This window comes from Cheilinus undulatus, linkage group 7 (genome assembly GCF_018320785.1).
Source record: "Cheilinus undulatus linkage group 7, ASM1832078v1, whole genome shotgun sequence".
Lineage (NCBI taxonomy): Eukaryota > Metazoa > Chordata > Actinopteri > Labriformes > Labridae > Cheilinus > Cheilinus undulatus.
Window position 1 is genome coordinate 34,352,581 of NC_054871.1, and position 23,101 is coordinate 34,375,681.

Sequence of the window (23,101 nt, forward strand, 5' to 3'; positions counted from 1 at the left end):
CAGTGTCTTCTGCCTTAATTACCTCCAGAGAGCGGGGATTGGTATGTGACTTTAGACTGATTGCCTTGTACTCTTCCATGAAAACGCTGTTTGTTAATATGTGACTTGGCTAACAAGCTCCTGAAGGATATTAGCAATGTGAAATCCTCCCACGCGGATGTGGAAAAGCATACTTGTCTGACTGAGAGAGATGAAAAAACAAGATTTATTGACAAACTTGGATTTCACCTCTATACTGGGTGTTCTGGAGAAATTAGGTTTGAGGTTTTACAGTGTCCAGAGTCATCTCAGACAATAAAGAATCCCAGTTCAGAAAGCTGGAACTTCAACCAATGTAAACATAATAAAAACTTAACGGCTCCAAGTGCAGGCAGATTATGTGAGCCCTGATATTTTTTAGTTTCTTGGTAGGTAATGTTTTTTCTCCCAGTGACAGCCTCTTTGCTGGCTTTCCCCCTCTCCCTCAGTTGTAGGACACTGTGGTTTTGTCTGATTCCTCTTAATGCACGGCCATGTCTCACGGATGACTTAGTTTGAGCTCAACACTGACATTCCTCGTGAAGTGTGTATTCGGTGTCTGAGGCTGCAGCTCTTTATACAGTCAAATAAATTTGCGGTTGTTTGCTTTTTGTCAGTGGTTTTGCTCAAGCCCGTAAAAGACTTTGACTTAATACGTCATTGTCAAAATGAACTGGGACAGCAGTCATCCTGAGCAATAATCCCAGTATACCACTTGCTATTATCATTGTAAATTAGGTTTCTTACAGGCTGATGATGATGAATTACAGCGTGCATTACATCACTATGACAGTGACAAGAACAGGGTTTTTTGTCTGTCTTCATGACTGTGAGAACAAACTTTTGTCAAGAAAGGATTTTTTTTGTCTACAGAGCATTGGGACTTCAAAAGTAATTTGCTCTGTGGATTTGTTAGGAAAAACATTTGGTAAAGAATAAAAAAACTTAAAGCAAACAGCAACAAAATAGAATATTTGTAGGTGTTATTTTTGGTCTATTTTGCTTTTTCTTCACAATATGTTGGGGTTTAAAACACAGACTATATTAAAAAAATCTAAACAAACAACAGCCCCCTTAAAGGCAGTGAGATTTAGAGTTTCCCCTGCTGACTTCCTGAAGTGTAGACCCTGTCTGCTTCATGGTAATGGACGGGGACATTGGGGAAATGTTAAAAGCAAAATGCTCTGTAAACACAGTTTTTCTCCAACCCAAAATATGTTAAGATGGTTTGTTGGTATCATACCAATTTATGTCCAATTGTTCAAATTGCAAGATACTCATGCTGTTTTTGGGCCTGATTCTCTCCTTCCAACCAAAGTCAGCAAAGACTTGATTAGGTGTGATGACAGTTGGGGATTCTCCAATTTAAAATATTAAACATTCAAAATTTACAATCAGCAGCAGTAGCAGTTTTGTCAGAAGTGGACAACTTTCTTTATTAAAACAAGAGCAAAGGGCTACAGTTCTCACAGTTCAACTCCTTTGCTCATCTGCCTCTCTCAGTACTTGTCCACTCTCCTTGCCACTGTTCCATACCCAATAATCAGCCAACTCAACTCACCTGTGCTCACAGTAGGCCTGGGTGATATGGCCTAAAAATCATATCAAGGTATTTGTCTTGCCTTTGACGATAATGGTATTAATACATGGCATAACAAAATTAAAAAGAGATAATGCTTTTTAATCCAAATTCAAGTGTTGTTAACCCCCTTCTCCCCTTAAAACAAGCCTTTGATGGCAAATTCAATTTATCTCCAAGTATAGGAACACAGAAAACATGTTTTATTTTTTTTAAGTCTCTCTAGGTTTACTTCTGTCTAACTGCACTCCGATTTTTGCATTTCATCTCTAACCTGATGAGGCGCGTTAAGCTGCTAATGACTTGAACACGTTTCCTAGTGAAAGAGTTCAGAATAAAAGTGTTTCAGGAAAATAAAAGCCGCTGAATTTTATTTTGAAGAGCTTGGCGGAAGTACTATGTTTAGCATTGAGTTAGCTTAGCTTTGGCTACTGAACCGGGGAATACAGCTAGTTTACAGCAGCTTTTCTGACCTCATTTAACATCGCAGCCTGGATTTTTGACTCACTGTGGACTTAGAAAAGAAAGTCATAAGTTAAAATAGATGTTTAAATGGTTGTTTATGCCGTTGTAAGAGGAAGAGTTGCAGCACTGGCCTCTGCAACCAGCCAAAGCAGCACTTAGCTTGTGTTAAAGCCCCAGGCAGGCTGACAGAGACAGCTCACTGACTTAGTTGTGGTACAACCGTCAGACTTTGAGGGGAAAAAACGCGAGTTTTTGCCTGTTAACTCAAACTGAGGCAGAAACGATGTTCACATACAATGGCAGCGTTAGCCTGTAGAGCTCAGGGTAGTACCAGAGCAGCAAGTCTACTACAATATTTTGTCTTATCGCTCTGATTGGCCCATAATGAATGTGACAGACGGGACGTTTGTCCAATCACGTTCTGAGAATTTTTTGAAAAATCCTGCCTTTTCATAATGCTCTGTATGGGAAGTTTCCTAAATGTATGTGAAATATATCCATACAACAATATGTGAAACATTCCATTTGGCGTGTCAGGTAAGTCTGAAGAAGGAAGAAGAATAAATACTGCCATTGTTTTTATAGCAAACCACAAGGAGTATAAGTCTTGTTTGTGCAAGATTTAGTTTTAAGAGTAGAGAGTCTGCTTGTTGGTAAATGGATCTGTTAGTTTGTAGGGTGTTGTGTTGGTCATCTTGCTGCACACCACAAATTTACTAACAAACACTGACTTAAGAGTAATTGAATTTTCCACGACTACCAGTGTCTTTTTGTTTTTTTCTGTTCTGCTGTGGAAAGACCCCATCAACCTGATGGTTCTTTGCCGATGCGTCATAAATTAGATGTGTTTTGTGTAAGGAGTGTGACTTAAATTCCCCAGCTCAGAATGCTGGACAACTTCTGTGCATGTCTTAGCAACATGTCAACACCCATCACAGATGCTTCGTTTTGTACAGTAGGAGATTTCAGACTCTTTGTCCATTTTAAGACAGACTCAATGGATTGAAACTGAATTCTACTAAAGCCTGATTTATACTTCTGTGTCAAATCTACACCATAGCATGCACCCTAGGTTCCCATTACTCTAAGCCTTTGCAGAGGCCTATCCACGTAACCTGACATGAACCTCCTCCTTAATGTAACTTCATGTCAATACAATGCAGACCGCAAGCCCCGTGACTGGTAAGCTGGGTAGACTGCCAGTCTCTGAGTAATGTCTACAGGCATATTGAGTGTACTCTAGTGTGAGATAAATGGCAGCTGAACAGACAACAAACCAATTCATCACATCTACTTGCTGAGATGAAATATCAGAAGTGCATTTCCTCATCCATGTCTCTCAGTGGTCAAACAAACAATTTCCTCGAATCAACTGATTGCGCAGCTACAGTGTATCTCCTTTGATGTTTCCTTTCTTTTCTTCACTACAACAGTTTCAGTAAATCAACTTCCCCTCAATATTTATCAGCTCCAGTTGCCATGGTTTCCTTACATAAACATGAAAAGAATATGGCAGGATCAGAAGCTGGCAATATAACTTGAAATCTGGCAAGTAGCACCTAAGTGGAGCGTTACAGAGCTAAGCAGACACACCAAAGCACAAGTGTATGCGTGCTCATGATGCCGCAGGCTACTATGGTGTTTAGGGCATAGACTGGACATATGGCAGGCTTAAGGGTCTACAAGAACCAGCTCAACAACTTTAACCCTGCCCGAAATTCTGTAGCATGTACAGTTGTGTGCAAAAGGTTTAGGTACGCAGTGCACTCAAGATTCATCATGGGGCCCATGTGCCACAATCCGGGGTTGAGGGGAGCAGAGTAAAGCTCGACACATGTATCAGCAGATACTTGATACATTTTCCCGTGACCATGCCAAAATACAAGGACATCCAGAGCATGGCTGGGGTTGTGTCAATCCTCCTTCCCGCCTGATGGTGCCCTCAGGCAGGCTTACTTGCCAAATGTTCACCTTACCTTATGTTCAGCCTCAATTTTTCACCCAAACATGGCTTCAAGTTCCTCACAGTCCTGTATCTGCTCAGTACCAACCAGAAACCTCTATCCTCCTTTGGCACCTCCAACTCTTAATTATCAGCATTAGGATGGACTCTCAATCACTGGGTTGTTTCAATCTGGAAAGATCATAATGCACAGACACACTGGCTTTTACACGTACCAATCACAGTAAGGACAGCTGGAGAGGACTTGATGCTGCCTGCAGGGCTGCTGGTTTTGCAGTAGTACTGCCCTGACTGCTCCAGCTTCAGGTCCCTAAGTACCAGGTCCTCTTCATACTTGTAAACCTTTCTGTCGAGCAGAGTCCCATTGTGGTACCTTGAAAAACGATCACATAGATAAGAAAGTAGAGAACACCTTGTAATTAATTTGAACTACTGATGTATTAAAGAAATTAAACTCCAAAACATAAATAAAAAATCACTGTACTACATATGTCTTTTTCTTACACTCTATGTATGTAAAGCTAAAAAAATAACTAAAAATGACATATTAAAACTTGAAAAGGACTATGTGTAATACAAAAAGCTTTCACTTGTTGTGCATTCTGACAGACAACATTCATTAAGAAATTATATAAAACATTAATCTAAAATATTTTTGATTAATTGTTTCATCAACCTCAATCCTGTCCAAAACTACCTAATAATTTAATATATCGAGGATTTGAACCCTTTAAATTCCATTTTGGCTACAAGAAGTCATGGCCAATTAAAAAAAAAATTGTTATCTTCTTAAAAAAAATACATGTCAGGTGGCCGGAGAATTTTTTTCAAGCATAGTCCTGGATATGTCAGAAAACAGCAATTCCTTTTCCTTTTTTTGTAGTGTATGATTTAAAACTTTACTCCCTTATAAGCCATTGGTGGACAAAAATTTTCACTTACAGAAACTGCCAAACAGATGTATATTTTCCACTTTTTTGGCATATATCTTTCACTCAACTTCAGTCCTGTTCAAAGTGACCTGTTTCAATTATTTTCAGCATTTTAACCCTTAAAATATCAGTTTGGATACATAGAGTCACTGTTTTATGTACTAAATACTAAATGATGGGGGTTTGCAGTATGCTACTTTGTGTGGACATTTATTTTTTAGAAAATAACCCATTTTCTGTCATTTTTCAAAAATAACAACTATGACTTATTGTAGTCAAATGGGCATTTAAAGGTTTAAATACCCCAAAATGTTGAAATATTTGGCAGTTCTTTACAGGACTGAAGTTAGTGGAGAGAATTAATTTTAAAAAAGGGTAAAATAAAGTTTATATTTTCTAACTTGTGTTTTTCACACTGGACATTTCTGTTCACAAATGGCTTATTAGGTCAGTGCATTTATACAGAGTAAACTATAGGTCCTTAAAAAAATTACATAGAAATTTCAAACTTTATCAAGAAAACAACCTTCCTACATAAAATCATGCCACTGCAGTGACACCAACAATATTATTGTGGAATAGAATTGAAAATTCACCCTTTTGGACAAGATGTCCAGAGTGATACTGGAGGGTTAATGTCATTGATAATATGCCAGCACCATCTTTCAGCTCACCAGTAGTATTTGTCTGGCTTAGGTGATCCAGTTGCCTTGCAGCACAACAGTACCCGTCCTCCCTCATAACGCACTTTGTCCTCTGGGTGCTTCACAATGTACGGCTTCTCTGTGGGAAGCAGAGAAGAGAAAACTTTAAAGCTTTGCTCTGAATAATGCTAATGGTTGTTGCAGAGTTTTGGAACCTAATAAAACTCAGTCAGACATTTAACTTTATCCTCTCATTGGTCTCAAGGCTTATGAAATATGATTGTTGGGAGATTTACGCTTTCAAAAGTATCACAGGCCTGCTTTTATTTGGTCTCCTTGCAACAAAGATGGAAAGTGCTCCGGACACTGGGAAGCTGCACAAGGCTAGATTGTTTGTGTTGTATTTTATCAATCTCCTGTTTTCTTGAAGATTGACGTGTATGGAACTGTAATAAGACGATCAATGAAACTCACAAAAACGTCGAAGAAATAAAAAAGAAAAAGTCTCAACTTAAAGAAAACAATTTCCTTCAGCTGGGTTTAGTTTTTTGAAAACAACAAACATTTGTACTTTCCTATTGTTATACCAGGCAATGTTTGTTCTAGTACCCACCAGCAGATTTAAGAACAGCATGCACCCAAGACGACCCTGTGGTGTTACTGGACGAGGACACAGTAACTGGGGCAAACTTCTCTTTCCTGATGGAGATTGAGGCGGAGGTGGATGAACACACTCCTGGGAGCCTGAACCGACCTTTGGCATCTGTACGGGCACGGACCACCTTAGGCTGGTCGGCCAGAGCCACCCACGCTCCTGCTATGGGGACATTAGTCACAGTGTGGACATCTCCATGCAGCATGTGGCCTGGACACACACACCTGCTGCAGTCCTCGCTGGGGCGGCCCTCGGTGCACACAAGCTGACATTTTGCTGTGGGGAGGAGGCCAGAAAAACATTAGAATAGACCCAGTAACAGAATAGTATAGTCTTTATTGCACAGAGTCAGCATACCTGGGCATGGAGCCTTCCCACACTTCTGTATTTCAACAGGGCGTCCAGTACAATGTACAGTCACAGAGTCTCTCACACATGTCCTCCTCCGTATCCTGCGACCTCCACCACAGGTCACTGAACACGTTCCCCACCGACCCCACAGACTCCAATTGGCTGTTAAAAGAGATACAATAATGAATCACTTAATACTTAGTTTTCCAGTCACATTTTTAATGAATTTAGCAATTTTAAGCTTTAAACACATTGATTTCACTGGCTTGTTAGGGTTTGTTTGGGATTATACAGTGTTTTGGGCTCAACAAGAAATATGTTGCTAAAAAAGTTATATTTTAAAGACTGCCAATTACAAGTTAACTCCCTGAAGACCACACAGTAGAACATAGCATGGAGGCATTTTCAATGTCACAAAATCACAATTACAGCTTTAAATCATAAAATCGCAGCTGTATGTATGGCCTGAGGAGGTCAGTAATGTAGTTTGAGGCTATTCCATCCAGGACTTAAAAAACAAAGTGCTATCTTAAAATCTATAGCCCATAGCTGACTGAGCCAGTGAAGAGATGCTAGAACTGGGCTTATATATTCCTGCTTTCTGGAGCCTGTTAGCAGCTTGGCAGCTGCATTTTGCACCAGCTGCAGGCGAGACAGAGATGACTGGCTGATACCAAAATACAGGAAATTAATACAATAATCTAACCAGGATGAAATGAAAGCATGGGTAACTTTTTCATAATCATTAGAAGAAAATGTTGGTTTTAACTTTGAGATAGATAGTGTGTTGACAGAAACCAGCTATTACTTGACTATCAAATGTAAAGGTGTTGTCAAAAATGAATCCAAGGTTTTTAGCATGGGGCTTAGTATGTAAGGACAAGACATCTAAGTTTTTCAGGACAAGTTTTGTGGCATCGCAGGGACTTTAAAACAACCACTCAGTTTTCAGTTTGTTAAGTTGAAGGAAACTGTGAGCCATCCAGGTCTTTAAATCATCAGGACAGGCTATGAGAGAGGTGAGATCAGATGAATTGTCTGGTTTGACTGAGAAATAAAGCAAAGTGTCATCAGCATATCAGTGTTATGAGGGGTTGTGTTTCTGGATAATTTGGCCTAGAGGTAGCATGCCCAGTGCTTGACGATCAACAGTATCAAAAGCAGAATGTTTAGCTCAGATGTAGCCATAGTACAGCAGCAGTTTGATCAGAACTGGACCACATTTCTTTATATAGTAAAGAGCAAAGAACAGCACCCAAAGCCTTCCATGACAGAAAAGATGTGCTTGCTCTTTTCCTGACCTGTCCCCCCCCCACCCCCCTCATAAATGTTCTCAATGTTTTGAATTTATACTCAGAACTTTTTATAAAAGGACTGAATTAAATGCCTGTAGATGCATGCACTCTGCTCAATGTGCTTGCGTGTGTGCTTGGTCCACCTGCTTCTTCTATTATGTGGCTTTTAAACACCTGGTGGTAATGCCAAATATCACTAGGAAATTTTGAGAATGCTTAACTGTTTGAAAAAGTGGAACGTGCTCAATTGTATTTCACACATTCTGCATTCATAAGCACAAACTGCCTCTGTTTACAGAGATCATAAGTGTGAAGCTTGCCTTTACAGCTCTGATCTTGGCAGTAAGAATTCTGTCTAACATGAGACCACTGGGCTTTTTCTTTTCTTTCAAAGATGCTCATATCGCCTGTTAACAAGCTGCTGTTTCACATACAACCTCATTACTTTTCCCTAAATATATCTGCCAAGTTTGGTGCTAGTAAATTTTACCTGTGCATGGAGGGTTGGAGCACTCTCTCCTCTCTGAATGATGCCCCTGACACGCCGGCACCAACAGGAGAGGCATGGGCTGAGTGTTGACACATCTCCTCTGGCGGACCTGGATTCCTACATCATCACAAACTGAGGTGGAACAGGGACCCCACTCACTCCAGTCAGTCCAGTAGCTCTGCACTAAAGACACATATTAAAGAACGGAACAGAGCGTGATGTCCTAGGGAAAACTGGCATCATATGATGCTATAAAAGGCTGAACCAGAACAGGACACATTATATAACATGGTTATATCCAGTGTTTGTGTGCATACATACATAAGTGTGTTTCATTCATGTACTGGTTAAATGTTTGCATCTATGATGTAACAGTTTGTACAGTCCTATGCTGCCGTCAGAAGTGCTACCTGGGGGACACTGAAAGCGGACATGATAGTTGGAGCAGATGCGGCCTTGAGGCTGTTCCTTGTTGATGCACCAGAACCCCTTCTCCAGACTCGAGTGGACCACTTCCCCCGTGTCAGCAGCAGCCACCCAGTCTGTAGTCCGAGCCTCCATGGCAGTGGGCCGTGCACAAACCCTCTCCCTGTAATAGAAACGAATAGCCTCTAGGCGCTCGTAATCTCCATTGCCTCCTGGATGGTCGATGTTGAACCAAGACGTCCACTCTGTCACACCTGGAGGCACATGGAAGGAAGAAGATGTGCAGGGTACAGGGAATAAAAGTCAGATAGCAAGAAAACAATTCTGCTTTGAATCCAGAGATAAAGGAGTTTGAGGGGATGTAGCTGGTTACATGAAGGGAGGACGTGGGTCAGTACCAAGAAAAAGCAAAAGGCAGGGAAACTGCTGGGATGGGTTACAAACTTTTGGAGGAGGTCTGCTACCACCATTTAAAACTGACTTCACACACCCCAGGGAGCTCTGCAATGTCCAGGTTCTTTCCAAGCCTCCTGGCCTGACTGATGAGACATATTGTCTAGATTTTTAGCCTGCTGCATGTTCTGAACTCAGAGGAAAATCCTCAGGAGAATTTTGAGGGACTGAAAACAAAGAATGGATTAGCAACACTAATGAGATTTTTTTGTCAAAGAAGTAAGGGAAAAAGTCTAATAAGTGCATTTTTCAGCGGGCCTGCAGGGAAAAGAGGCCTCACACAAAACCCACATTTACCCAAATACTGATGTTTTGGAGAATTAAAACTTGATGCAACAATAATGTGACAGTCTGACTATTATTTATTTGTCTGTTACTCATGCATCCCAGAGCTCAGGATGCCAATTCTGTGAAACTACTGCTAAAACATCTGCAGCTAATAGCATTTCTAAGTGGCACAAACAGGCCTATTCATGGTGTAACATTCACCTCCTGATGTGTTTAGAAAGCTATCCATTTATCTTAAATTGCACAGCTTTTCCTCATATGTCTCTGTCAGCCGTTTCCCTTCAACTTTCATTGTTTTAAAGCCCTTGCAGCAGAGCCAGCTCAGTGTATCTGTGCTGATGGATTCAGTACCTGTTGACTGTGTGTCAGTGAAGGCGTTAATGGCTGCTCTCCTGCTTCTGTCTGACAGATTTCTGGTCCTAACAAGTCCTGCAAAACAGAAGAAAAACATCAGACAATAGAGCAATAGTCAAATAGACATTTCAATTCATCCATTCCCTTTTTATTACATATTTCTCTTCTTATTTCCTCTGAAGCAAATTAGCTGATTTACATAACAGTGCATGTCAGCGTGCAGCAGTCAAATTCTGGGCACAGTTTCTTTCCAGTCCAACTCCAGTCCTGGTTTTATGGCCTTGAGACTTAGCACAAACTTGAGTACTGGCTGAATTTGGAATCAAAAGTTGGAAAGGGGGACTCTGACTCATTTACTGATAAGGACTGCTTTATTGTTCTATTATTTTTTTATACTGCTGTAATAATTTAAAAAGTTTTAAGCAAAGGCCTGCATGTATATCCACATGCCATCTTGTTCAGTTCTTACTAGGATGGCTACAGAAGTGAATCAGCGGTCTTTTGCTTTTGAATATTTTGCAGCAAATGCAAGCAAGAGCAGTGCAGCATGTTTGTGGAGAATATGGAAATAAGGTCAAAACAAACATCTGTCCAGGATGCTCAGAAAACTAAGAGATGCTAAAGTTATTTGTATTGCTTTCACAGGGATTTAAAACTCCTTAAGATTTCCTGAAGTTTAATGGGTTAGATGTATTGTGTCAATGAAAATGGCTGAATTTAAGACACCAGCTTTACACCAGAAGTCTTCCTGCCAGCCCCCCTAATGTTTTATGTGTGAAATCAGGGTTAGTGGATTTGAGAAAGAAGCAGGAAATATTAAAAAAATCACTGAGGTCAAATTAGAAGGGCATAAGACATAGACTGTGTATTCTGTATAGCTGTACAACTGACATACACTATATTACCAAAAGTATTCACTCACCCATCCAAATAATTGAAACAGGTGTTCCAATCACTTCCATGGCCACAGGTGTATAAAATCAAGCACCTAGGCATGTAGACTGTTTCTACAAACATTTGTGAAAGAATGGGTTGTTCTCAGGAGCTCAGTGAATTCCAGAGCGGTACTGTGATAGGATGCCACCTGTACAACAAGTCCAGTCATGAAATTTCCTCGCTCTTAAATTTTCCACAGTCAACTGTCAGTGACTGGGAATGACAGCAACTCAGCCACGGAGTGTGGTCAGCGGATGCTGAGGCGCATAGTGCACAGAGGTCGCCAACTATCTGCAGAGTCAACCGCTACAGACCTCTAAACCTTATGTGGCCTTCAGATTAGCTCAAGAACAGTGCATACAGAGCTTCATGGAATGGCTTTCCATGGCTGAGCAGCTGCATGCAAGCCATACATCACCAAGTGTAATACAAAGCGTCGGATGCGGTGGTGTAAAGCACGCTGCCACTGGACTCTAGAGCAGTGGAGACTTGTCCATCTTGCAATCTGATGGACCGGTCTGGGTTTGGCAGTTGTCAGGAGAATGGTACTTGTCTGATTGCATTGTGCCAAGTGTAAAGTTTGGTGAAGGGGGGATTATGGTGTGGGGTTGTTTTTCGGGAGCTGGGCTTGGACCCTTAGTTCCAGTGAAAGGAACTCTGAATGCTTCAGCATACCAAGAAATTTTGGACAATTCCATGCTCCCAACTTTGTATGAACAGTTTGGGGATGGCCCCTTCCTGCTCCAACATGACTGTGCACCAGTGCACAAAGCAAGGTCCATAAAGACATGGATGAGAGAGTTTGGTGTGGATGAACTTGACTGGCTCAACCCAGTAGAACACCTTTGAGATGAATTACAGTGGAGACTGAGAGCCAGGCCTTCTCGTCCAACATCAGTGTGTGACCTCACAAATGCGCTTCTGGAAGAATGGTCAGAAATCCCCATAAACACACTCCTAAACCATGTGGAAAGCCTTCCCAGAGCTGTTATAGCTGCAAAGGGTGGACCGACATCATGTTAAACCCTAGGAATTAAGAATGGGATGTCACTTAAGTTCATATGCGAGTCGAGGCAGGTGAGCCAATACTTTTGGCAACATAGTGTATGACTGGTAAATTCTCCCCACCACTGTAAAACTGATCTTGAGATGTTTTTTGTCTAGAAGTTAATTCATCTTGTGACGGGGTACTTGCATCAGTAAAAAAAACTTAATCAGAAAATGCAAACAGCAACTGTCCCTCAAAAAAGTGATCCACTGTACACTGTACAGCTTGTCCAGAATTAAATTGCCTTTATTTTACTTGGCAAAGTACCTACTTCTGTTTCTCTTCCTTCTGGTGATTAAGTGACACGCCCCTGTTTCTTGAACCAATAGGCTTACACATTCAAGACAAATGATCCTCATACTCTCCTTAGTGCCGCACAATTTGGTAATAATGATGGCGTACTGTACAATATGGTGATTTGCAAATCCAATATAATACATAAATGGTATCATGAGTCTACTTGCTTGGTTATCAAGGAAAAAGCAGAAAATTATGATACTTTTGAAATGAGTATTTCTCAACTCAAATCATACAAATATTAAGCAGCATAAAACCCTAAAGTTTTTACACAACTGTTTTCAAAATAATGTAATATTAAAAAAGGGTTTCCATTTTTAAAATAAAGGTAATTCTACAAAGTGCAACAGTGGAACTATTGTAAACTTAAAGGCCTTTCTGGGGGCATTTTTGAACTCTTTCAATTATTACTTAGTACAAAAAGAATTGTAGTCTTTTATGCATTTATGTAACTGCGCAGCCTGACACAATGGTTGTATTTAGATTAATTGTGAAATTGTCGCAGGTGTAAAAGCCACTGCTGACAATCGCCCTAATGAAGACCTGAAAAGGTCACACCACATAGGCAATTTTTAGATAAACTTAGCACAAAATGTAGGAAAATTTGAGTTTAGTCAATTTTTTCTTCGTTCTAACAATGCTCGATGGCAATAAATCTCATATCCCTTTTAAACTGTGCCACATTTGTAAGGAACATGCATTTTCAGGATGAGCAACAAATCTGAGCATGAAAATTTGCCTAATCTTCCCTGTCAATGCCAAACAGCTTATTCCGTCATTGACTCTTGTTTGGTGTTGTATGGTGGATTTGATGATTGAAGTCTGAAAAAACAAGACATATTGGAAATTAACCATTCATTCATTTAACGAACAGGAGCCTCAGTAGCATGTGTAGAACAATACACAGCCACAACAGCCTGGCTGTCATTGCCTGGTCACACACTGCTGTGGGATGGCATCCCATTCTTCAACCAGCATTTGTCACAAGTCAGCCAATGTGGTTGCGTTGGTCACTTGGACACACGGCACACCCAAGTTGATTCCATAAGGCGAGCATTGTCATCTTTGAGGATAGAGTTTGGTCCCAGACTCTGGAGATATGGGATTGCCACTGGCTGAAGAATCTCGCCTCGATATCTCTCTGCATTGAGATTGCTTCAAATGAGGACAATCATTCATCTAATTGACAGCACCTGGACATACCCAAAGCTCAAAACAAGAGTCAAGAAAAACAGCAAATTAAGCTGTTCGTGATTGGCAGAGATTTTATCAATTTTTCATAGGCACAACCCACATACTTAGTTCTGCTGCTCATCCCACAAATTCATGTTCCTTACAAATGTGTCACCATTTAAAAGGCAACAGTCCTCCAATGGTATCCGTAAGCAAGCTGACTAATGTGCAACTAGTGCCAACTGCACATTCAATCAAGCAAAGGCATTTAGGGCAAAGTAAGTTAATTTCTGTGTTTTATAGTGGGTGAAAAAAGGTGTCAAGTTTCCATGATAACCACCATCCATCTTTTTGTGATTAAAAAAGCAGAAGAAGAAAGAGATGGTTAAACCATCATAACTTCCAGTTTGTTCAAAACAGCAGTGTGTGGTTTGTGGCTGCACCGCCCTGTCAAGATCACTGCTGTCTATCACACTGTAGTGAACAGTAATAAAGTTTACTAATGAAGTAGGTGATTCAGGACACACTTCCTTGGAAGATTGGCTTAACTGTAGGCTGGTGTTAGAAAATATCGATACATTTATACATCGCGATATTTCGCAGCGCAATACTGTATCGATGTTTTAAAATGCTGTATTGATATTTTTATAATCAATAATTTACTTTGTTGGTGCGGTAGTTTGTGGTGTAATTTTACCCCCCGACCGCTAGTTGGCGCCAGGGACCACCAGCTGGTGGTAAGCAGTTGACTGTTCCCTCTTCTCCTCTGCTTAAACAACGAGATCAAGTGAGACTTCCGGTCTGAGTGAGCCGGTTGCTCATGCCTACCCAGCAGTGCATTCATAGCTGATATGTGGACTTGTTTTGGCTATCAAAAAATTAAAGACAGTACAAAATTAGACAGGAGTCAAGCCGTTTGTAAGATAAGCTACATCAGAGTGAAGTACTCAGACAACACAACGGACCTGACAACATAGTGATAGCTTAGAAGCTAACAGCTAACGTGAAAGAAGCCTGCTGAAGCTACCGCTGGTTGTTACTCATGCAACCATAAATACAGTCAACACTTTGGCTGTTTTCGAATTCGCCTACTTTACTAGCAGTGCGTACTGATTTGCCCAAAATGTAGTATGCAGTATGCAGTATGCGAACAAATGCTAAAGTTGCAGTATGCCAAAAATACCCGGATGACGTACTGATTCAGGAAAATTGCACAGTATGCATCGGGCCAGTCTGCTTTGCCTACTGTTACCCACAATGCAAAGTGCCGGGTCAGAGTTCATTATAGCGGAGAGCGGCGGAACTTTCATCGGAGCGACTGACGGTTACAAAAAGTGCCATTACCTTTTACCTTTACCTTTTTAACGTGTACTGTAGCGAAATAAGTTGTAATAAGGTCACTGTTGTTTTTGTTTTGCTGTTAAGGCTCATAACGGCTGGAAAGGTGCTGTCAAGTGTGTCCTTTCACTGCATTATACATGCTAAGCTAAAAACAGTAGCAGTAAAAATCCCCAAAAATCAAATAAAAATGCTTCCCAGATTTTTTCTGTACGTAAATGGATGGAAAACAATGTGTGCATCATTTAATATTGACCAGGGTATGACGTACATCTGTATACCGGAAACCTGCTGAACCAGGCCAAGCATACTACACAATAACGTCCGACTGGCGTTCATACTGCATACTACTGTTGAATGCAGTATGCAGTGCACAATACATACTGCAGGAGTATGCAGTAGGCCAATTTGAAGATAGCCTTTGTTTTATTTGTAAGGACCTGCGCCGTGTAGTGAATGTTAGTAATGACAGCTTCCATAATACGACCAAATTGCTGGACGATCACGTCATGTCCTCCTCAGAACACAGTCCATCAGTCCTTAACGCTGGACATGAAGATCAGCTTGTGTCTCATATATAGTCTCCCTCCACAAGCACCTTGTCATTATGTAAAGACAAACAAGCTGATATACTGTGAAATATAAAAGATTTGAGTACATTTACTCTATATTGATTTATTTTTCAAATTTTCTCATAAAAATCCTGAAAGCATTTTAATTCATTACAACAAATGGGGAATATCCTCATCTTCAGATTGCATGCAGGACCTTATATTTTATAATACTTCATATATTTATCTATATATTTTTATTTATATACTATACAAATAATTTTAATACATTTTTATTAATAGCTTAATTCTGTTATTTAAAGTATTAGCTTAAAATTGCACAGTTGTTATATATTTATATATATATATAAACACACACACACACATACAAAATGATATATATGTAAATATCGCAATATATCGCCCTGCTCATAGTATCGCAATATATCAATATCGACACCCCTGTATCGTGATATGTATTGTATTGTATATGTATTGTCAGCAGATTCTTGCCAATACACACCCCTACTTCACATGGGTGCATATTTACATTTCGGGATGTAATCCATGTGGCGTAGTTATATGCTAACTAAGTCACATGGATATTTTTTCAAGTGCAAGTGCACACTTGCACAAGTTAAGCATGTGGCTAAATTACTGATTGAAATTTTGTGGAATTCAGACAGTAGGGACTGGACTTGGACCAAACATAGACTCCTCATTAGTGGCTCAAAATCGGACTGGAACGGTGCGGTCTTAAGACTTGATTTGTGCTCATGTGTCTTGACCTGACAACAACATTGATTAAGCTTAGCTATGCAGGCTTTCATCACCATGAAAGTTAGGAAAAAGGAGGGTTCAAGAAAAATGTCAACCAAACCGATTAAAAATACAAATTAAACAGTATAAGAAATCTTATTACTGGCTCTTACTCTGTGCTTTGGTTTTACAACCACTGCTGATATTTTCATGCACATGCACACCACCATGAACACATACACTCTGACACACACTGCCCTTTCTTTGAGGCTCTATGGCTCTTCTTATTGCATGCTTCCCCTTTGCCCTTTTCTTTTTACTCCCTACACTCTGTACCCTTCACTTTATTCATTGTAGCCACAGGACTTCTGTCCTTTTCATGTGCTGAAAAATGACTGGACTTTTGGGGCTAAAACCAAGAAAACAGCCCCTTAATTTATTTTCTTTCTTTTTCTTTCCTTTCCCCTTAGATGTATTTCACCTATTAAATATCTAAACTTCTAATCTATTTCTTCTCTCTTTTCACTCCCCTACTCCTTCACTATCTGTTCCTTTTCCATCTCATTGGGATATGTCTCCCTGCTGCTCCACTATTCATCCAAACTGTGGAACATCCTTCCTATTAATCATCTCCCCAATGCTCTTTGTCATATCTTTTCATCCCTCAGCATATTGTCTCCCCCTTCCTCCCTGCCTGTCCTCCCTTCTCCTCCTGATCTATCAACAAGCCGCCACCGCTCAGGATGCTAATCAAGCTCCAGCTGTGACAAATCAGCTCATGCCGAGTCATCTGTTAGCCCGCGGCCAAGCCAGAAAACTTCATGTAAACTTGCTCCATCACCTCTTACATACATCCACTGTGTACACATGTGCACACATGCAAGTTTTTCACAGATTAATAGCATGGTTGTGATGTATACAGCATGCCTGTACCACTGAGTCATTATTATATCATCATAATTTTTTTGCATGTTTGATGAAACGATGAAAGCGCTTATTAGGGGAAGAGTTCAGTCCAGCGTTTGTTGTACATTTGGCTCAGTGTCACCTTTTCCTTTCTGCTTTGAAGCCTAATGATCCGCTTTCCTAAAGGATAAAAATTTTATGTTCTCAAAAACGTCACTTGTTTGCTTGACATTTCATCTCTGAGTGTCACTCCAGCTGCACGGAAATCATAAATGTCATGGTGTAAGAATAAAACAAAGAAGAGCTTATGCAACCTCACCGTGTGATGTATGTGCAAACACTTAGCACTTTCAGGGAGACACTGCTGATTTTATGAGCTGAATCCCAGCACAGGGGCCAGTATCAATCCCAGTCCACACTGGTTTTACGGCTCACTTCAAGTCTTTCTTGTCATGCCAGCACATTTTTCCTTCTAGCTCTAACATTTTTTGATAGATTTAGCAAAGCAGGGCAGTAGCTCAATAGAACAAAGATAGACTGTCCAAAAATGTATTACATAAGTTTTAGGGTCAAATACAGACAGTCGTCTGACCTTTGCAGTACTTTATTACGCCCCTGGCTTTCAAAAAAAAGCATTGATAGGCTTCCACATAGGCTTTGTCTCCCTGATACACTGAAATCTCTGGATAAACAGAAGCAAATGCTTTCATGCTGATCTGCTGGGCAGATGTGGCTCTGCATGCAGGTTTACTTTAGTAAATCAAATAGTTTTTCCACCCTGCTTCTTTTGTCTACTGGATTCTGCGCCTGTTTTGAGGCTGGTTGTATTTAAATAAAGTTAGCTGCCACTGGACTGAATATCTGTTGATTTAAAACCTAGTCACTGAAGCTTTTACAATCTGTATGCTCTTATGTTTACCTTTCCTTTTTTACTCTCTAAGGAGCCTCATTGATCAACCGGACACAAAAAACCCTTTTTGAGTCATTTAATTAACTTCCCCGTCCAAACTTATGGCTTAATAATTACCTTCTCCACTCCAAAGTGGAAACATTTATGTCCAAGAAGTTATGAAGCATCTTTTCTGCTCTTATTGTGCAACAAGCCTTTTCTCATTCACACCTAAACAAAGAGAATTCACAGCCAAAGCATTCACCTCCTTATTATCATTTCAAGATGTTTGCAAATGAAAGCTACATAGCGAATGATTTTAGAGTTTGCATTTTATGAGGTGTCTAATGGTTTTAGAAAGTTAAAAGAGGAAACCCAGATTAGCTAGAGCAGGAGGCAAATGTCGGGGTAGTGACCTCAGTAATGGCAGATATAAACTGGCCTCAGTCCCACGGCGGACTCACAGAGCTTATTGTGCTTTTTTGACTAGCATGTTAACACTTTATGAAGTTTAAAAGCAGCAATGCTTTATTGGGAGACTGCTTCATATGGCTGGTATGTGAGGAAATTTGCCTCATCAAGGAGCAAATAACACGTTTTGCGAGCCAGAAGGAACAAGGTTAGAACTTATGATTTCCTCCATACAAAGTACTCTGCTTGTGCTTTAGGCCTACGGGCTTCAAATGCATTAATCCACTCCCTTAGGAACAGCAAATAGAAGAACTGTTTATTTGAGACATTTGTTGTCTGTGCCTTCCAAAACTGAGATAAAAATCTCCCTGAAGAAATGCTTTCATTAAATAGTTTCTGATACAAACAACAGAAAGCACAAGTATGGACAAGGATGGACATCAACAATTTGGGTCGTTAGGTTTGAAATAACATATTCCATCACTTCTCTTTAATTACAAAAGGAATAAAATACTGAACTATATTAAATTAAAGAAATAAAGCAACTGTTGGACACCTCTCTGTCTTAACAGATGCATGATTATTGTTGCAACATTGAAAAAAATGCATGAATGCCTTTCAGGGATCAGTAAGAATAACAGCATGAATTGCAGTCATAAGTTAAATAATATGAGTGCATTGAAAAGACACTTTTCTCAGGGGCTTATCACTTTTTATTTGGGAGACTGTGACTCAGGAGGCACAGTCAGTTGTCTCACAAGGTCTCGAGGTCTAGCCCCAGCACCTGCAGACACATGTCAATGAGTCCTTAGGCAAGACACTTAACCCTTTTCCTTACATTTCCATTTAGTCATAGTTTTACCAGTATTTTAGCTCCTCTTCAGATGTGCCCAAGCAATTGTTTGTTTGTTAATATTTTTGGGACCTGACTGCCTCATATTCTGTGCTCTGTTACGAATACTATTATGCACACTCACATTTGCGGTTGGACGGCCAGAGCTTCCTATCGCTGACCTGTGATCAATATTAATTGTAGTTAGTTAAATTTCACACTTAATTGGCCTTGTAGTTGATGTCCCTTTTTGAGTCTATGTTGATGTTTTTCATGGTAATTACCCTCACTAGCCTGTTTGATTTGTATGTAAGAATAAAGAAGTTATCGTCCTATACTAATGTGGTTTTTTGTACTTTGTTGTCTGCTGTTGTGATCTATGTCTGTTTTTTCAATGTTGTGGTGACTTCTGTCATCTGATTTTGTCACATGACACTCCATTTGTATTTTAATACCTGTTTTTTTCCTGCTCATTATGTCCTGATGAAGACTCGTTGGAGTCAGGAAGTGTAGACATCCATGTTCTATCATGGACTTTATTTGCAAGTAAACTGTCCAGTCATTTCTTCCTTCTTTTTGCATTATATCCTTGTCCTCTCATCCTGTAGAGCTCCTAATCCTAGTTACAATAGCTGTGTTTCCATAACCCTTAGAGATGCGCAAAATCTAAATAGCGCAATAAAAAACTGGTAATGGAAATGCAACTAGTGTTCTAAACATTTTTGACCCCATGTAGGACTCACCCTCCTGTCTCTATACTTAATGTATTCCCACTGTTGCATCAGTGGTGTGTAAATGTATATGATGTGTATGAATTGGATTAGCTAATACTGATGTCCAACTCTCCATAGCAACCTCTTCTATCAGTGTGCAAATGTGGAGTGAATGGGTGGGTGTGACCTGCAATGTAAAAGCGCTTTGAGTAGCAAGACCACTAGCACTACACAAGCTCATGGCCATGTATCATTTACTTGATAGGACAGCTAAAGAAAGGCAGAACATACTGGGAGAGTGGGGGAAGAAATGTGCTTAACAAGTTTAGAATCAGGAATCAATACTGCGGTCCTGTGTTGAGGACTCTAGCCTCTGTATATGGGTGCATGCTCGGCTAACTGAGCTAAACCAGTGCCTACATAAATGTTTATCAGCTAAATAATTACATATTTGCATGTGGACCATGGGCTAATGGTTAATGTAAACAAAAACAAAACAACACTTTGCCATCAAAACTCCATTACTTTTTAAAAATATATAATAGAATTATATATCAAAATGCCACAAAATATTAACTGTTTTGTGTTTTTAAGCTTACATTGGTCCCACTTCACTGAGCAGGTAAATAACATTTGGCACTCTCCAAAACTCTGCAACAAAAATCACTATCTATACCACATATTTATCATATACATATGATTGTATTATTTCATGATTGTACACTATTTTCATGATGCATTCTGGAATACAGTGTCTCCACTGTATGGGGTAAATGCTCACCATCAATTAGGACAAACCTACAAAATGGTAAATGCCATATAGCGGACTTCATAGGACACTGGCTAGAATCTGACTATTTTGTAATTCATTGTTAAGACATGCATTTTTCATTTTCAAAAGTAATGAGCAGCTCTTGAAGGATGGGAAGAAGCGTTTTGAAACCCCTTAATGAAATTTAACTTTTACATTTAGGCAAACAAATCTTGGTTGGATAGGGGCGTTCTGTGTTGAGTTTGAATAATTTTCCCATGCATGTGTGGGTTCTCTCCAGAAACTCCAGCTTCCTCCCACAGTCCAAAAACTCATTAGGTTAATAGGTGACTCTGAACTGACCACAGGTATGACTGTGCCCGCTTGTTAGACAAACAAGCCAGGCATGCTAACAAACAGAATAAGCAGTGTAAAAAATGGATGGATGGCTGGATGCTGGCAAACATATGATTTAGAAGATGGTGTGATTGTGGTCAAAACGTGTTACTGTTAGTTACAGTGCTAAAGATCTATATGCCCAGCTTGGTCATCTTAGTCAGCAGAATGTTGCTCTAAAATGCACTCATGACTTTATTTCTTTAAAGTGCCAATGAAAAGTTTTTATTTGATTTGCAAACAGACAGAAACTGATTCTAATGGCTCTGACTTTTGAAAGCAGACTAGAGCATTAGAAAAAACTGAGTATAAGTTCTTATTTTTAGTGACTGAAACTGCTGCAATGGGGAAGGTGACAGAAAAAGCAAGCCGAAATAGCCTTATTTATCGTTTTCCACAGTGATATGATTAAACTATTTGACTCTTAAAAGACAGGATTAGATTTTGGATTAAAGAAAGTACTAAAACTGGTACTTACACATACAGTGAAGAGATAAGACAAACTACGGTGTGCACAAGGCACCAAAATTAACACAAGCTGAAAAATCCTTGTCAGAGTTTCCACAACCGCTTAGAAAACCTTGTGACTGGTATGTTGAGAGATTGAGTTATCTTGGGATGGTGTTGCACTTTTTTTGTTTCTTTCTGAAGAACGGTCCCACATTAGTAGGATTAATATTTGCTTTGCTAACACAAATCTTTTTCTCTTTTTTGACCTTTAACAGCCACTGTAAAGGAATGCATATACGGACATATCAATCCTGTCTTGCCGTCTCACCTTTGACATGAACCCCCACCATGTGCTGTTATCATAAACCTCCTGCAACCTCACCATGACCCTAATAAAATACAGACGAGGTAACAAGATATATTATAGTTGCACCCATATATTAAAGAAGAACTAGTTTAAAGACTTGTTCCAGTTATAGCCACGTCCCAAGCACCTGAATTCCAGAGTATGTCAATAACATGTTTGAAATACAGCTACTGGATTATTGTTTATCCCACATCGTCGACTTTAACCCTCTGTGACAACTGCAATTCTTATTTTAGAGCACTATGTTTGGATTTAATGACAAATGTCACAGTGGTTTCTTTTGATATACAGCAGGAATGCTTATAGCCAGGCAACACAAAGGCAAGTCCTCTATTAATAATCAGCAGCACAGCCTCCCTTGAGCTCAGACTGCACAAGAGTCTAATAAAAAAGCTGCTGAGGAGAGGAAGATGAGGGGGGAGAAAAGTGGACTTTATGAAGTTGCACCCACAATGCTTTCAGGCAGATTAGAGGGCTATAGCTGTGCCAGGAGTATGGACTTGTTTGATGATATTCCAGATCCTTACAAGAAGAAGACGATGTGAAAACACCCACCCTACACGAGTTATGTAAACTTTTGGACACAGTAAAGCTCCCTGAGAAAACAAAGCTGTTCTGTATTTGTTGATGAGGTCTAGTCGTGCTTGAATTTAGTAAAAACAAAAGGTATTCCACGCATGAAGTGTGTGATGTCAGCGCTCATATGGGTGTGTGGGCCTGTGTGTGTGATTAGCTGTTTGCCATGTCACATGGAAGTTGTTTACGTGTTTGGCTAGCTGAGATGTGTGTTGTCTGCATTTTCTCCCTGGGTTCATCTCTCCCATCAACCCGATGTTCCTTATTAATAAAAATCCTGAAGTCTGATTCTTTAAACATCTGGAGCTTGTTAAAAACAGCAATTTTGTCTCTGACATTAACTAATGATGCAAATAAACCACATGATTTGAGGATTTACAAAGGCTTTGTGTTCTCAGGTATTTCTCCACGATGCTATTAAAACCGCACTTGGGCAGCGCTAGATTTCAGCATGAAAAATATCTGCAAGTCCTTAGATGAACTTTGGCACCTGTATGCAGGTACACACCTTGGGGCTAGAAATATCTCAAGTGAAAGCAGCAGAAAAGCCTGCATTAAGTATTAAGTCGGTATATCCACATATGCAAGGCCATAGAAGGACACAAGTGGAATGAAATGTCTTTTTATGTGGCCATCATTAACCCTTTATACCAGTGGTTCCCAATTTTTTTTTTAAGGACCCACTTCTTCCCAAAATTAAACATTTATTTGAATGGTTTTTAATAGAAAAAAAAAATCCTAACATAATAGGCCTACATACATTTGTTCTTGACAAAATATCTATGTATAAACCAT

At 39.8% G+C, this 23,101-nt stretch overlaps 1 protein-coding gene across 1 annotated transcript in view; it reads right to left on the reverse strand.

Annotated features, from left to right (window-relative positions):
* The window catches only part of cilp2 (cartilage intermediate layer protein 2), a 39,887-nt gene that overhangs the window by 11,254 nt on the left and 5,532 nt on the right, over window positions 1-23,101 (reverse strand). Inside the window, exons 2-8 of the mRNA XM_041790702.1 lie at window positions 9,911-9,988; window positions 8,803-9,072; window positions 8,393-8,575; window positions 6,614-6,769; window positions 6,215-6,532; window positions 5,632-5,740; window positions 4,241-4,398 (exon numbers count right to left, since the gene is read on the reverse strand). Coding sequence (XP_041646636.1) covers window positions 4,241-4,398; window positions 5,632-5,740; window positions 6,215-6,532; window positions 6,614-6,769; window positions 8,393-8,575; window positions 8,803-9,072; window positions 9,911-9,988 — 1,272 coding nt within the window. The remainder of the gene's footprint in view (window positions 1-4,240; window positions 4,399-5,631; window positions 5,741-6,214; window positions 6,533-6,613; window positions 6,770-8,392; window positions 8,576-8,802; window positions 9,073-9,910; window positions 9,989-23,101) is intronic.